This window comes from Hyla sarda, chromosome 2 (assembly GCF_029499605.1).
Source record: "Hyla sarda isolate aHylSar1 chromosome 2, aHylSar1.hap1, whole genome shotgun sequence".
In the NCBI taxonomy this organism is placed as follows: Eukaryota; Metazoa; Chordata; class Amphibia; order Anura; family Hylidae; genus Hyla; species Hyla sarda.
This window is the reverse complement of record NC_079190.1, coordinates 63101209-63114170: the sequence shown is the minus strand read 5'-3', so window position 1 is coordinate 63114170 and position 12962 is coordinate 63101209. Positions and strand designations below refer to the sequence as shown.

The 12962-nt window shown below is 41.3% G+C and overlaps 1 protein-coding gene across 5 annotated transcripts in view; it reads left to right on the top strand.

Annotated features, from left to right (window-relative positions):
• Window positions 1-12310, top strand: part of DCLK1 (doublecortin like kinase 1) — a 408196-nt gene extending 395886 nt beyond the window's left edge. The window contains exons 13-14 of one of the 5 annotated variants that reach the window (XM_056561922.1): window positions 2953-3026; window positions 7971-12310. In XM_056561922.1, coding sequence (XP_056417897.1) covers window positions 2953-3026; window positions 7971-8028 — 132 coding nt within the window. In that variant the 3' untranslated portion in view covers window positions 8029-12310. The remainder of the gene's footprint in view (window positions 1-2952; window positions 3027-7970) is intronic. The other 4 variants (XM_056561920.1, XM_056561921.1, XM_056561919.1 and 1 more) reach the window with 4 other exon arrangements.
• Window positions 12311-12962: the final 652 nt, after the last annotated feature.

The following is a 12962-nucleotide window of genomic DNA, read 5'->3' as shown; positions in this document are numbered from 1 at the left end:
CAACAACTCTCTGTAAGCCTCCCTAGAGTGGGTCTCTGACCACCAGAGTAGAATCCAGGAAGCCAAAGAAATTGTCAGAAAGAAGATGGGCAAGGCTCAGCAGAGACAACAGGAGGAGTATAATCGTCATGCCTCTGCCAAACCGCTTCAAGTGGGTGACAAAATCTGGCTGCAGAAGTTTCCAAGGACCCACAAGTTAGACTCTATCTGGAAGACAGAACCGTACACAATGATGGCCATACCTTATCAAGCCACAAGTTGTTCACCGAAACCGGATAAAGTTGTGTCTGAAAGAAGATCTACCAGTACTCCCAGCACCACCTCCTCCCGCTGTCAGGCCTGTGAGAGAGTATGTTGCAGGCGAGGGGATCAACCCATCTGTGGATTTTCCCTTATTCTCTCCAAATCAGCCTGCAATCTTCGGTGTCGCACCAACCCCAGGGCTGGTTCAAGCCATGCTAGTCTCTACACCAGTACCAGCCTTGTCACCATTGGCTCCGGCCTATATGACAGTCTCCAGAGAGTATCAACTCTGTCTCCAGCCTCCCCAGTGCAGATGCCAGCAACTCTGGGTCCCGCAAGCCCTGGACCAATACTCGCTCATGAATTCTTTGAGGAAGAGTAAGCTGCCAGAGTTCCAGATTCCCCCGAAGTACTGTTGCGTAGGTCCCAAACGTCGAAACAAAGACAAATTCCCGCAAGGTACAAAGATTAGCTCACAATATAGTGGGTAAAGTTATGTACCATGCATAGTTAGTCCATATAAAATCAAAATAGTCTACACTTATGTAAATATCTAAGTTAGGACTGGAACATTACTTGAGGTCTCAGTCCACGTATATCAAGTATGTATATGTCTAACATTTTCTCCTGTCCACGTGTACAGGGTGCTCCACTGGCCAGAGGGTTCCCCTGCAAGATAACATAAACACGTATAAGGGCAGAGTACAAGTTGTAAAGGTAACACTGTTGTATTGCATAACAATGTATACTCAGTTCTGGGGAGAAGTGTTGTAATACCGAAGTTCCCCAGTAGCCGAGGCAGATAGCCTCGGGCAACCCAATCCACAACCAGTGAATTAAAGTGTTTAAAGTGTGTTAGCAGTGCAGTTACAAGCGATAACAATCCCACATGTTTACCCTGTTACTCTTATTAAAGACCCTGTATGGACATTTACCAGTGCTACATGGACTCATTTCTATTTTGTTCCATAATCAGACCTGAGAAGGACATTATGTGCTAAAATGCCCCAGGAACTGTCATTGGGCCCCAGTGGCCACTTCGGTCATCCGCCCACCAGAACTGGGCGTCGAGGACAACTGTATTTAAGAGGGGGAGTTTGTGGTGGCCCAGTACGGGAGGTGTTACCCCGTACCCTTGCTGTCCTGTCCGGCAGCCTCCCTTCAGTGCCCCCTGGGTTCCCTTGTACTTGTTTCCCCCCTACATATGTTCTGCATTGTAATGTATTATAAAATGTCTTGTTGCTTTAAGAGTTGTACCATGTGATATGTCATGTGATTGTTACCCAGGAGGTATCAGTGACCAGGTGATCCCAAGGCTGTCCTATGGGCTCCCTGGTAGTCTCCCCCATATAAGCCCTGGGTGGAGCTAGCTCTCGCTCTTTTCTCTTTGGAGATAAGTCTTTGCTGAGGTCAGTCGTGCCTAGTGTGTGTGTGTCCAGAGTGTTAGAGGCCTCAAAGTCAAGTCCTGAAGCCACCATCAAATTCAAGTAAGCTGCATTCATAGCTTTGTCAGTCTGCAGTCAAGTCAAGTCAGTCCCTGTCATCTGTCAAGTCAGCGTGGCCTGCATTACATTGTCGAGTCCTACTTCAAGTCCCAGCAAGCCCTTAAGGTCTCTGAGTCACTGGTCACCTCCGTGGGCCCTGGCTGAACTGAATAGACTTTACCATCTATCTACCCTCAGTAAAGCTACTGTTATCCGTAACTTGATGTCAGAGTCATTATTGCCCCCGTGCCTAGCCCAGGATCTAGCGGTATACTTTCGGGTGGTATCGAGGATAAACCATGCCCTGGCATCATGAATACAAGGGGTTAATGCCATTTGCCCCTAGGGCAACAACATCTGCCCTCATCACACCCCGTTACCACATAGCTATATAACTAATGTAGTTATATTAGTATTAAAGTAGAGAAGTTGCTATAGTACTAGTATATTTGTTATGTTAGTAGCTATTTTAATGGCGTTATTGCTACATCAGTAGTTTTTGATAGTAATGTAATTGTTATAGTAGTAGTTATTGTAGCAGAGCAGTTGCTATGGAACTAGTATAGTTGTTATATTAGTAGTTATTTTAATCATTACTACATCAGTAGTTTTTGTATTAGTAATTTTGTGTTTTTAGTAGATGATTGTAGTAGAGTAATTTCTCCATTAGTTATGTAGTTGTACATTGGAAACAAACAGTGTAATGAAATGGATTTCAAATGTTACATTACCGCACAAACAAATCTAGATGATCTAGAATACAAGAACCAATACACAAAAACAAATTCCCAGTTGCCCATTTTGATGTTTGTGTTTAAGGAACACTCCATGTCAACACTCCAAAACTGATAGACTGTGTCATGCCTAGTGCAGGCTCTGAGGGGGACAGCAAAATACAAGGGCATTGGAAGAACATGAAATAGTCATCTACTGCCCCCCCTTAGGCATGTCATAGGTATAACACACTGTATTGGTTTTGTCTGGAATGTTTAAGTTAGATATTGAGGAAACATTAATAGTAAGTAGGTAATTTTTATTTGCTAAGTGTGACTATATGAAATCGTACATTGTTCGATGGGGGGGGGTATGGTGTTGTAGTCACCCCCTGATCACCAGGGGATAGATGAGATGCTGTATTACTTTATATAATACCAGGGTCATGTGGAAATAGAATCTTTCTAGCAAGTTGATGATCCACTGAGTTGCCCCATTTCTTTCTGCTCAGCTGGACCACGGTTTTTCCATCAAGAGATCAGGGTCTTTGGACTACTACCAACAGCCAGGAATGTATTGGATAAGGTATGAGATGGTTCAGCGCCAACAGTCAGTGTTTCCATGGCGACGTGCTGGCAGTCTCCATTAACCAGTCCCTTCAGTGGATAAACATGCTTTTTTATTTTTTTTATACCCAGTCCATATGCCGCTTTATAAGTTATAATCTCAATCTTTGTTGAGATTTCGCATCCGCCTTCTCCATCCCTTGTCATCCATTATCCACGCTGACATGGCCAGCTTTCTTCATCACACATTTGCTGAATACCTCATGTGGTTTAAAAGACAGAATATATTCCCATACTGTACAGTGCATTAACTTTAGCTACAAACAGTTAAATAAAAACCGCTATTGTGATTTCAGTCTTCCTAGTAAAACTCATAGAGATGTAGCTGAGCTGAATTTGTTATAGAAATGTTATCTATGCCATTAAGAAGATATATTAGTTTTACCTACTGTCCTACTTAATGCCACAGGGGACACTAGATATGCCAAAGTGCAAACTCAGCTCTGCTTCAGCCTATTCAATAAAAAAAAAATATATATATATATATATATATCACTGTGTAACATATTTATATCCTGGAGTTTTAAACCACACAAAACACAACCCTTACCGAAAACCCGACGACTAGCAATGCATAACATGACAATGCATTGAGCATCAGTCACTTCAGTGTGTTATGGTCTAAAGTTTATTGTCTGGTTCTTTGTACTGTTTGTCTCAATATACTGTTTATATTTTAGTTATGTTACTTTTTGTACAATACAGGGCTTGAATTTTTTGTGTTGATAAACCTTTGTTAAAGGCAAATGCACATGTCATGTAAAGATAATTGTATTACTATGTAAATATAATAACTACGTAACAACATAACTTGTAGTGATCTGTAACATATTGCCAGGAAATAAGTAAATAATGGGAGCTGTTCATTCAAGGATGAGTTTGTATTGCAAAGAAATAAAATTAAAAGTGTTACACATTACAAGGTAACATCAGCTGACCCTGACCTTTCAAGCATTAGAACACTGGTCCCATGGTTAGGGGAGCCCACAACCCCTTCAATTAAGGTATGTCCCCAACCCAGTCATTTCCATGTACTATTACAACTGAAAAAAAAAAAAAGAATGTTGGTGGGCCTTGTGGACGGGGTTAGGGACCACTGAGTTAAAGGGGTACTCTGGCGCTAAGACATCTTATCCCCTATCAAAAGTATAGGGGATAAGATGCCTGATCGTGGAGGTCTCGTCGCTGGGGACCCCCGTGATCTTGCACGCAGCACCCTGTTAGAATCAATCCCTGGAGCATGTTCCTCCGGGTCTGATTACTGGTGATCACGGGGGCCGGAGCATTGTGACATCATGTCCCCGCCCATGTGACATCACGCTCCACCCCCTGAATGCAAGTCTATGGGAGGGGGCGTGACAGCTGTCAGACATCTTATCCCCTATTCTTTGGATAGGGGATAAGATGTCTTAGCGCCGGAGTACCCCTTTAAGGCATATTTACACCTTGGATGAAAGTAGGTTAACCCTCCAATTCAAGCAGGACTAGCCACCTATTTAGTGTGCATGGGGGCTACCTGACTTTCCCTATAGAATTTTAACAGGTCTGATGCTTCCTAATTTTTAATCTTACTATCTATATTGTAGATTGTAAATTGTAAAGTTTTTAGTCTGGCCACTGAGGAAGCTTACACTTGGTGTGATCATCATAGACAGGATAACAATTAAAGGTGATGCCAGTATATAGATAGGAAGGGATCAGACAATTTACAATAGGTGATGGTAATGGCTCCCTTCACAATGACTTCTGCACAGGCCATAGAGCATGCCTCTCCCATATAAATCAATAGTAGTTGATGCCTCGCCAATCTATTGTTCCTATGTCCTTCGCAGAAAATTCAGGCAATATGGCCGTCCCTATAATAATGTACAAGGAAAACTAAATAAAACATTTGACAGAAAATAGAAAAAGATTAGAAAAAAAGATCATGTTTTATTTTCTGGCTCTAATCCAAAAAAAAAAAAAAAGAAGAGAGATCTAGGTGATTAATTCACTTACATCACTTCATGCATTTTCCAGGCCCTAATGGAAGTAGTGTTGTCCATAAAATTCTTCTTGATAGTCCTGAGACCATTTAGTGGTCAAGAAGTCAGACTGTCAGCCCATCCTACTTAATAAATTATGTATATAACATGGACGTACTCGGCTGGGATTGGCTGAACATACCCAAAGCCCTTTCACAATCCACGCCGAACCAGGCTAGGTGGGACGGAAAAGCAGGCTGAGTTGGACGCAGAGGTAGTGATGGGAAATGTAGTTTTTTCCATCATGCACCACCAGACCACACAGGAAGTCAAGCTGTTGAATAGGGCACCCGGGGCTCTCCGGAGGTGCGGGAGTAACTGATTTGGGAAACAAACACATAGAGGAGACAGAGTAATCACCAAGAACATTATAATAATGCTTTGTTAGTTTTTTACAATTGTGTTAAATATTCCCTTTCATATATGTCCCAGTAAATTCCACTGATGCATCATTCATATAATATACGTGTATTGAAATTGAATTTATTTGTCCCAACTCAAGATGACCTCACAAATGCTATCTTTGATTTTTCAAAGGGCTGCTGACAAACCTACTGTAAATGAATGTTGCAGGAACAAGTTAGATGACATATTCAGCTCTGTTAGGTCTGTATTTTATATACAGGTAGAATAAAAAGCAATAAAACATCATACAGCATTAAAGAATAATCAATGGTCATAGTGTTACTTTATGTTATATTGATGTAGCTAACAGCAGCCAGGGAGTTATTTACCATAGGAAACATATGCTGATCGCTATTGGCTTTGGACCATAAGCCTCTTACAACAAATCATTCTAATACAAACCTTGTCTAATCTCCCAGACACAGCTGACACCCCCATAAGTTTCAGCCAGCTGCTGAGGGTGGCTATTCAAGAACTCAATCGCAGGCTTTTCTGTGATAAAGTGCATCCAGAATTAAGCTGTGTTTGGACCGTCAAGAGAATGGACATCGTCTTGAAATAACCATTACACCAGAAGCAGGGCATTACTTATTTACACGGTTTTCACTGCTTGGGATTGCAAGCACAACTCACCTTGAGGCAAATGACTCTCCTGGGTGTCTTGCAGAGCTCGAGTAAATAGTAACGTTACCTTTCCATTATTTTATTCAGCTGGAGCCGGCACTGGAGGAGTAGTGATAAATATGGGTTCCCTCACATGTTTATTCTATTTTTACTTTAGTTTACTTGAGGTACTTTACATAAAATAAAATGCATACATAGCAATTCCAAAATCTGTCTATGCGTCCAGTAAAAGTAAGATGAAATAAAGTGGAGGGCTAATAAAAAGCTATAGTAAATGTCAGTGATTCCCATCTGAGGACCTCAAGGTTCCTTGGAACACGGCCAGAAGTTTCCCAGAAGATAAAGTAATAGCAGGGAAGAAAATTCAGTCCACCTAGAATTACATGAAGTCAACACAGTTTGGTCAATAAAGGTTCTACAAGAACTGGCAATATTTATGTAGTTATTAAATATATTTCTAAATAAGACACCTCAATGAATATTCTATGCAAACGCTGGACTTTCCAAACATCACCCTAAAATGGAGACCAGCAAGGTCACCTTCTATATTAGTTTGGTGGTGGTGAGCATTGGCGGTGTGTATCGCTTTATACTCCGATCGGCCATGGCTTCTAAACTACCTGACAGTATTGTGTAGGTCCTCCTAAAGCTGTCAAAACAGCTCTGGAGACATGGATGCTATGCACTAGGTGTTTTACTGTATCTGCCACCAAGACATTAGCAGCAGATCCTTCGAGTGTGCAAGGTGGGGAATCATAACACTAACCCATCATCCTTTCACCCTCTTGAATAGCGTGTCCCGCCCACACTTACTGTATTTTGTTCCAGCTGAGACACACAGGCAGTTTTTCCACCCAAAAATATTCACATTTTATATGTTTTTATATAAAAATATTCACATATGACAAATTTACTTATAATGTTATCTACATTATATAAAAAGTTTTTGCAATCAACAGTGCCTATTTAGAGGGGTTATCGACCTCATAAAAATGTAGCCTCTTCTCCACAGCGTGCTCCAGCCCCCACTTTCAAAGACACACTTCGGAGATGCTCTCTTGCTGAACAGAATTGATGGGCTGCTCAGCCAATCACAAGCCGAGACAGGACCTCAGCTCATCCAGTGATTGGCTGAGCAGACTGTCACTTCTGTTCAGCACGAATGTGTCTCCAATGGTGGGAGCCAGAGCGCACTGGGGTGAAGCGGCAGACCAATCCATGCTGAGCCGGGACCTAATAAAGGAGATCACAGGAAGGTCCCAGAAGTTGTCCCCCCACGATCAGAGACTTATCACCTATCATTTGTATAGTAAATAAGTTTAGGTAAAGTGGATAACCCCATGAACTCCCTATATGGCAGTTGCATTCCTGCCCTTTGGGATCCCCTCTCCCTTTTCTCCCTCCTCTATAATACAGCTTGTTTTGTTATGGACAACCTGCTGTGCTACTGTGAAAGCAGGGAGGGATAGAGCAGAGAGAGAAGATGAAGTTCGCCCGGAGATGACAACAGCCAGGAGCTGTGTGCTGTCAGATCTATGTCAGCAGCACAGCCAGCTATGTAAAGGAATTGCACTCTACGGCAGATGGTAGAAAACTTTCACTGAAAACTATTTAGAAAGTTGCTTAATTTTGCATGTAGGAAGCAAAATAAAAATAAAAAATACTGTACGTGCTAAGGTGTCCAGCCTTAGATGATAATATGGAGAAAATAATGTTTAGCTGGGGGATACATTGCGGGCATATTAAGTGTTAATAATCAGTATTATTCCTCTAAGCCTCTTTTAACGTCACAAAATGCTATTATGATATTCAGAATTTAACATCTTTGTCATTTCATGCTTTCCCCCCAGACCACCGCTCTTGATAAGGAGAGGCAGGTTTTCAGACGAAGACGCAACCAGGATGTGAGGAGACGATTCATGGCTCAGCCAGCCGCACCTGAACTCACTTCAGAGTCAGAGGACTATTCACCAAGTTCATCTGAGACTGTTCGCTCACCTAACTCACCCTTTTAAGGAAACATTTTAAGTCTTGGCTTAACCCTTCGAGACTTCAGAATGAGAACAAGAAACCCTTCTGGAAATCTGCTTTGGACATTACCAGTTGTGATAATAATTCTAGGTTTGAAAGAACAAACAACAGGGGTGAAAATATGACAATGAGGACATATTTGTCCCGATAGGGTAAATGCTTGTAATATCTTATAATGAATGACTGATATATGAATGAATACAAGGCTGCTATCTGTGGAGAAGACATAGATGGGGGTTACACATTCAGCAACCGTGCAGATTATTATGGGTATATCATAACATGTTTTGTCCGGGATTCATAGAGAATATACTGATTGTAACACTTAGATATCGGAGACTGATAAAATAACATTATTCTGAATTATTATATGTAATTTGAAGCACATCCACATTATGGTGGGTAATCTCTCATCCTAATGTTTCCGAACACCCTAATATGAGGCCAAGTCATGAGTGTATGATAGCACAGATGCATGAGAAAGAAAATAGGTATTGGTACGAGTCGTTTCACAAGTATGGACTGACTGGAAGCGAATCTAACATCCGCCCTATTCATCTTCCCATCACTCCCATTATACATTCCCCAGAAGGCCCAACAGGAAATTCGCAGAGAGTGGATGAATCAACAAAATACGTTGTTTGAAACCAGAAAAAAAAACCATATAAAAATCTCCATTTTAAGAAAGCCAAATTTACCAGTTAGTGTCTGTCTGTGAACTTATGTAGTAGTAATGAAGATCTTCAGTTTGAATATAATGGATTCCAATATGTGAGAGCGAAGTATGTCTTTCTTGCCTGTTGTCTTTCTACGTCTGTCATAATCCACCGAGAAGAAATAAATCCAAATATTTTTTTCTTCGCTTGTCATTTTAAAATAAAGTTTGAATCTTCTGTCATTGTTTTTATATTTGTTTTGCTCATGCCCATTTTTTCACTCTCATCGTCCTCTGTTGTAGTAACATCATCATTAAAGCACTGAATGCTCAAATAGCAAAAAAAAAAACTAAAAAACTACGATTTTAGGAGTGCTCCACTTCTGTGAATTGCCCCATTTTACCCCGTTCTGTAAAATACATTGGGGGTCCTATGTAATCATACATTTACTATAGGTTTATTAATGTTAAAAAGCTCATATAACCCACCTAACCAACTTAAAAACTAGGCCATATTCACACAGCGTAAAATTTGGCTGTGTAGTTTATGTACCCCAGGGTTTTTACTGATTACGGCCAAAACCGCGTGAGTAAAATAAAAACTTGGCAGAATTTTACGCTGTGTGAACGTAGCCTAAAGAGAAAATGCCAGATGCATATCACAAAGGTTCTCTTGAGTATTCAAGGGCATTTCTTTTTCCTAGAGCTCGGCACTGGTTGTGCATTGTATGTACACCTTTAAAGGGGTATTCCAGGAATTTTTTTATTTGACTATGCTACAGGGGCTGTAAAGTTAGTGTAGTTCATATTATAGTGTCTGTACCTGTGTGTGACGGTTTTCTCACAATTCTTCTGTGATTTTCACCCCAATATTTATTTTTACCAGCATACAAAACGACTGTTGTCTCAGATTTTTCCCAGGTTGCAATGCGGCTGAGACCTGACTCACTAGTCAGCTGATGACAGGGAGCCTGTCTGCTTCAATGGGTGGAGGGATCGCTTGGTGGGAGAGAGATCAAACTGCAACTAATGCAACAGCTGTAGGCACCCTGATTGTAAACTACAGGTCTTTTGTTTCAATGGCTGATGTGTGGGAGGGAGGAAAATGGAATTATGGGATTTGTAGTCAAAATAAGAAAAGTCAAACAGGAAATCCAAGTTCACAAACAGCTAGCCACAGTGTTATGGTAATCTCACAACATAGCCATTTAGCCCCAAGACAAGCGCAGATCCTTCCTAAGCATGTCCATTACTGTCTGCCAGGTACGTACTAAAATCTCCTTATGGTGGAGAACCCCTTTAAGGGTGAACATACGATGACTTATTTTATTATCATTGCAGAGATATTATACACTGCAAGCAGGTAGCTGCCTGGTAGCTGCACTTTAGCCTCACTTTACATTCTTTGTATTTTCTTTTCTTTTTTATTAAATCAGTGGGTATAAAGTTTTCATTTTGCAACATTTTTCATTTTGTTCAATAAAGCTTGTCGTACACTGAATTTTTTTTTTCAGTTAGTGTATACTATAGGGTATTGACATACATAGCAGATGTATGTCAGCGTTTCCAAACCAATGTGCCTCCAGCTGTTGCAAAAGTACAACACCCAGCAGGCCCAGACAGCCAACGGCTGTCCGGGCCTGCTGGGAGTTGTACTTTTGCAACAGCTGGAGGCACATTGGTTGGAACACACTGGTCTATGGACATGTTAGATGATCATTTCATCAGGTGTGAATGTTAGAACGACTTCTAATATTGAATAAAATCATTCAGAGTATAGTCCGGTTTGCTTGTTCCGTGCCCATTGCCCATTTGTTGCGTTCATCGCTGAACCATAGTATTTCTGCATCATGTTTTTACTGCATCCCTTGATGTTCGCCAGACAATCACTCATATGCGGTTTTGCTGCCTACAGTATATACGATCGGGCCCAAGGGCATTGTTGTAAACTGATCTAAAGTGATGACTATAAATAACATTGATTTTTATCATACATTAACAGGTAACAGAGGTGTAAAAATAATGCTATGTTTTATAGTAAGAGAACAATAGAGGGCATGGAGTATGGAGAAGGGGAATTGAAGCTAGATGTTTGTCTACATGGGGTTGTATTTCTGCTTGGGGATAATTTTATCTTTTTGGGTTGAAGATTTTGATGGAGTAGCATTGTTGGCCCAATGGGTATATGATGAGCAGATAGATACCATAGACATCCAATCATGTAGTTCGCTTTAGTGCCTCCAAGCTGCAGACATTACCTTCATGATAGCCACAAGTCATCAGGGTGGTCCCCAGTGGCTGTTCCACGTCCCACCAGCCTTGATAGTTAGAATTCTTGCTATACTCATACATAGGGTTGCCACATTTTTTGCCCAAAAAATATCTGCCATTCTAATTTGCATAATTAATTATATATGCATGACATCACATTAATCCCCCCCGATCCCCTTGTGCCTTAATGATTCCAGTTCATTCCTCCCGTGCTATACTCTTTTACTCCTTTCAATTGATCCCCCCCGAACCCCGTATCATAACCATTCCAATTGATTCACCCCCCCCCTTTCACTGATTCCCCTGTGCCATAACCATTTAACCATTTTAATTGCTCCCCCCCCCCCCCACTCACTGATCCCTCTGTACCCCTGCTGCCTGTACCTACTTACCTGGCCTGTATGTCTTAAGCAGGTGAAGCGTAAAGGCAGCTGCTCTCGCACTGGCGGGCGGAACTGACAAGGGACGTCCTCCTGCGCGGCTCCTTGGCGCAATGTCAGGGAGTCCTTGGTCAGTCCCTGCAGCCACCGCCGCGGCACACTGTTGTTATGCAACACGGACCGTGACCTTACAACAGTGATCTGAGGCGGCTGCTACAGGCAAGGCCAGGGCAGCGGGGCTAAGGGTGCATCATTTGATTCTGTCCACAGTGGTCGGGGGCTCTATGCTAAAAAAAACACTGGCCTTTGCATATTTTTTCTAAAAAATTACCTGCAGAGGCATTAAAATACCGGCTGGCAAGGACGGGGGCAGGACGGGGAAAAGCCACCTTTGACCGCCCTGAAGTGTCTCTTATCATGTATTTGACTGTGCATGAATGTAGTGCAAAATTAAGATAAAAAATATATAAGAAATTGTAACGATCATAATCTCTGCTTGTTGTCACAAAATGGAAGCAATTCTTTTTCATATTTAGAAGCTAAAACCCTAAAGACCTGGCCCTGATCATATTAATAAGGACATGTTCACACCTGTCAGATTTGACATGGATTTTGGAATAGTTTTGCACCTAAGATCCGACAGCTGTCCACATCTCCATGCTTGTGAATTGTATTTTTGCCGTGGAAATGTAAGGTTTTAGGTCTGACTTATGAACATAGCCTACAGGGGTACTCTGGAGGAAATAAAAAATGTTTTCAAATCAACTGGTGCCAGAAAGTTATATACATTTGTAAATGACTCTTATCAGCTGCTGTATGCTCCAGAGGAAGTTGTGTTGTTCTTTCCAGTCTGACCACGGTGCTCTCTGCTGACACCTCTGTCCATGTCAGGAACTGTCCAGAGCAGGAGAGATTTGCTATGGGGATTTGCTCCTGCTCTGGACAGTTCCTGACATGAACAGAGGTGTCAGCAGAGAGCACTGTGATCAGACAGAAAAGAACTACACAACTTCATCGGAAGTATACAGAAGCTGATAGGTACTGGAAGGATTAGGATTTTAAAATAGAAGTAATTTACAAATCTGTTCAACCTTATTGCACCAGTGGATTTAAAAGCATTTTTTCTCTCCGGAGTACCCCTTTAAGGGTTAATTACATGTGTACTCAGTCTAGATAGCAGCATAAATCATTCATTATGGTACTGATTATGGTATCCAGGCTTCTACCTCACAAATGATTCCCTACAGTGGACACGTGGTAACAAAATCTAAGCAGTAAAAAGTGATATAGTAGGTCACCACAGCTTTTCAGCCTCTGCATGTAATAAGAATGTTTCCATTCACTTACAGTAAGCAGAAGTTTAAATAAATACATGATTAATTAATTAATTAATTACTCACTCAAATAAATAAAGCAAATTAGGGAGTTATAAAAGTTTTCATTATACATAAATTTACCTTTATTTACATCAAATTGGGAAATCCCTCAAGTGTTCACATCAGCTG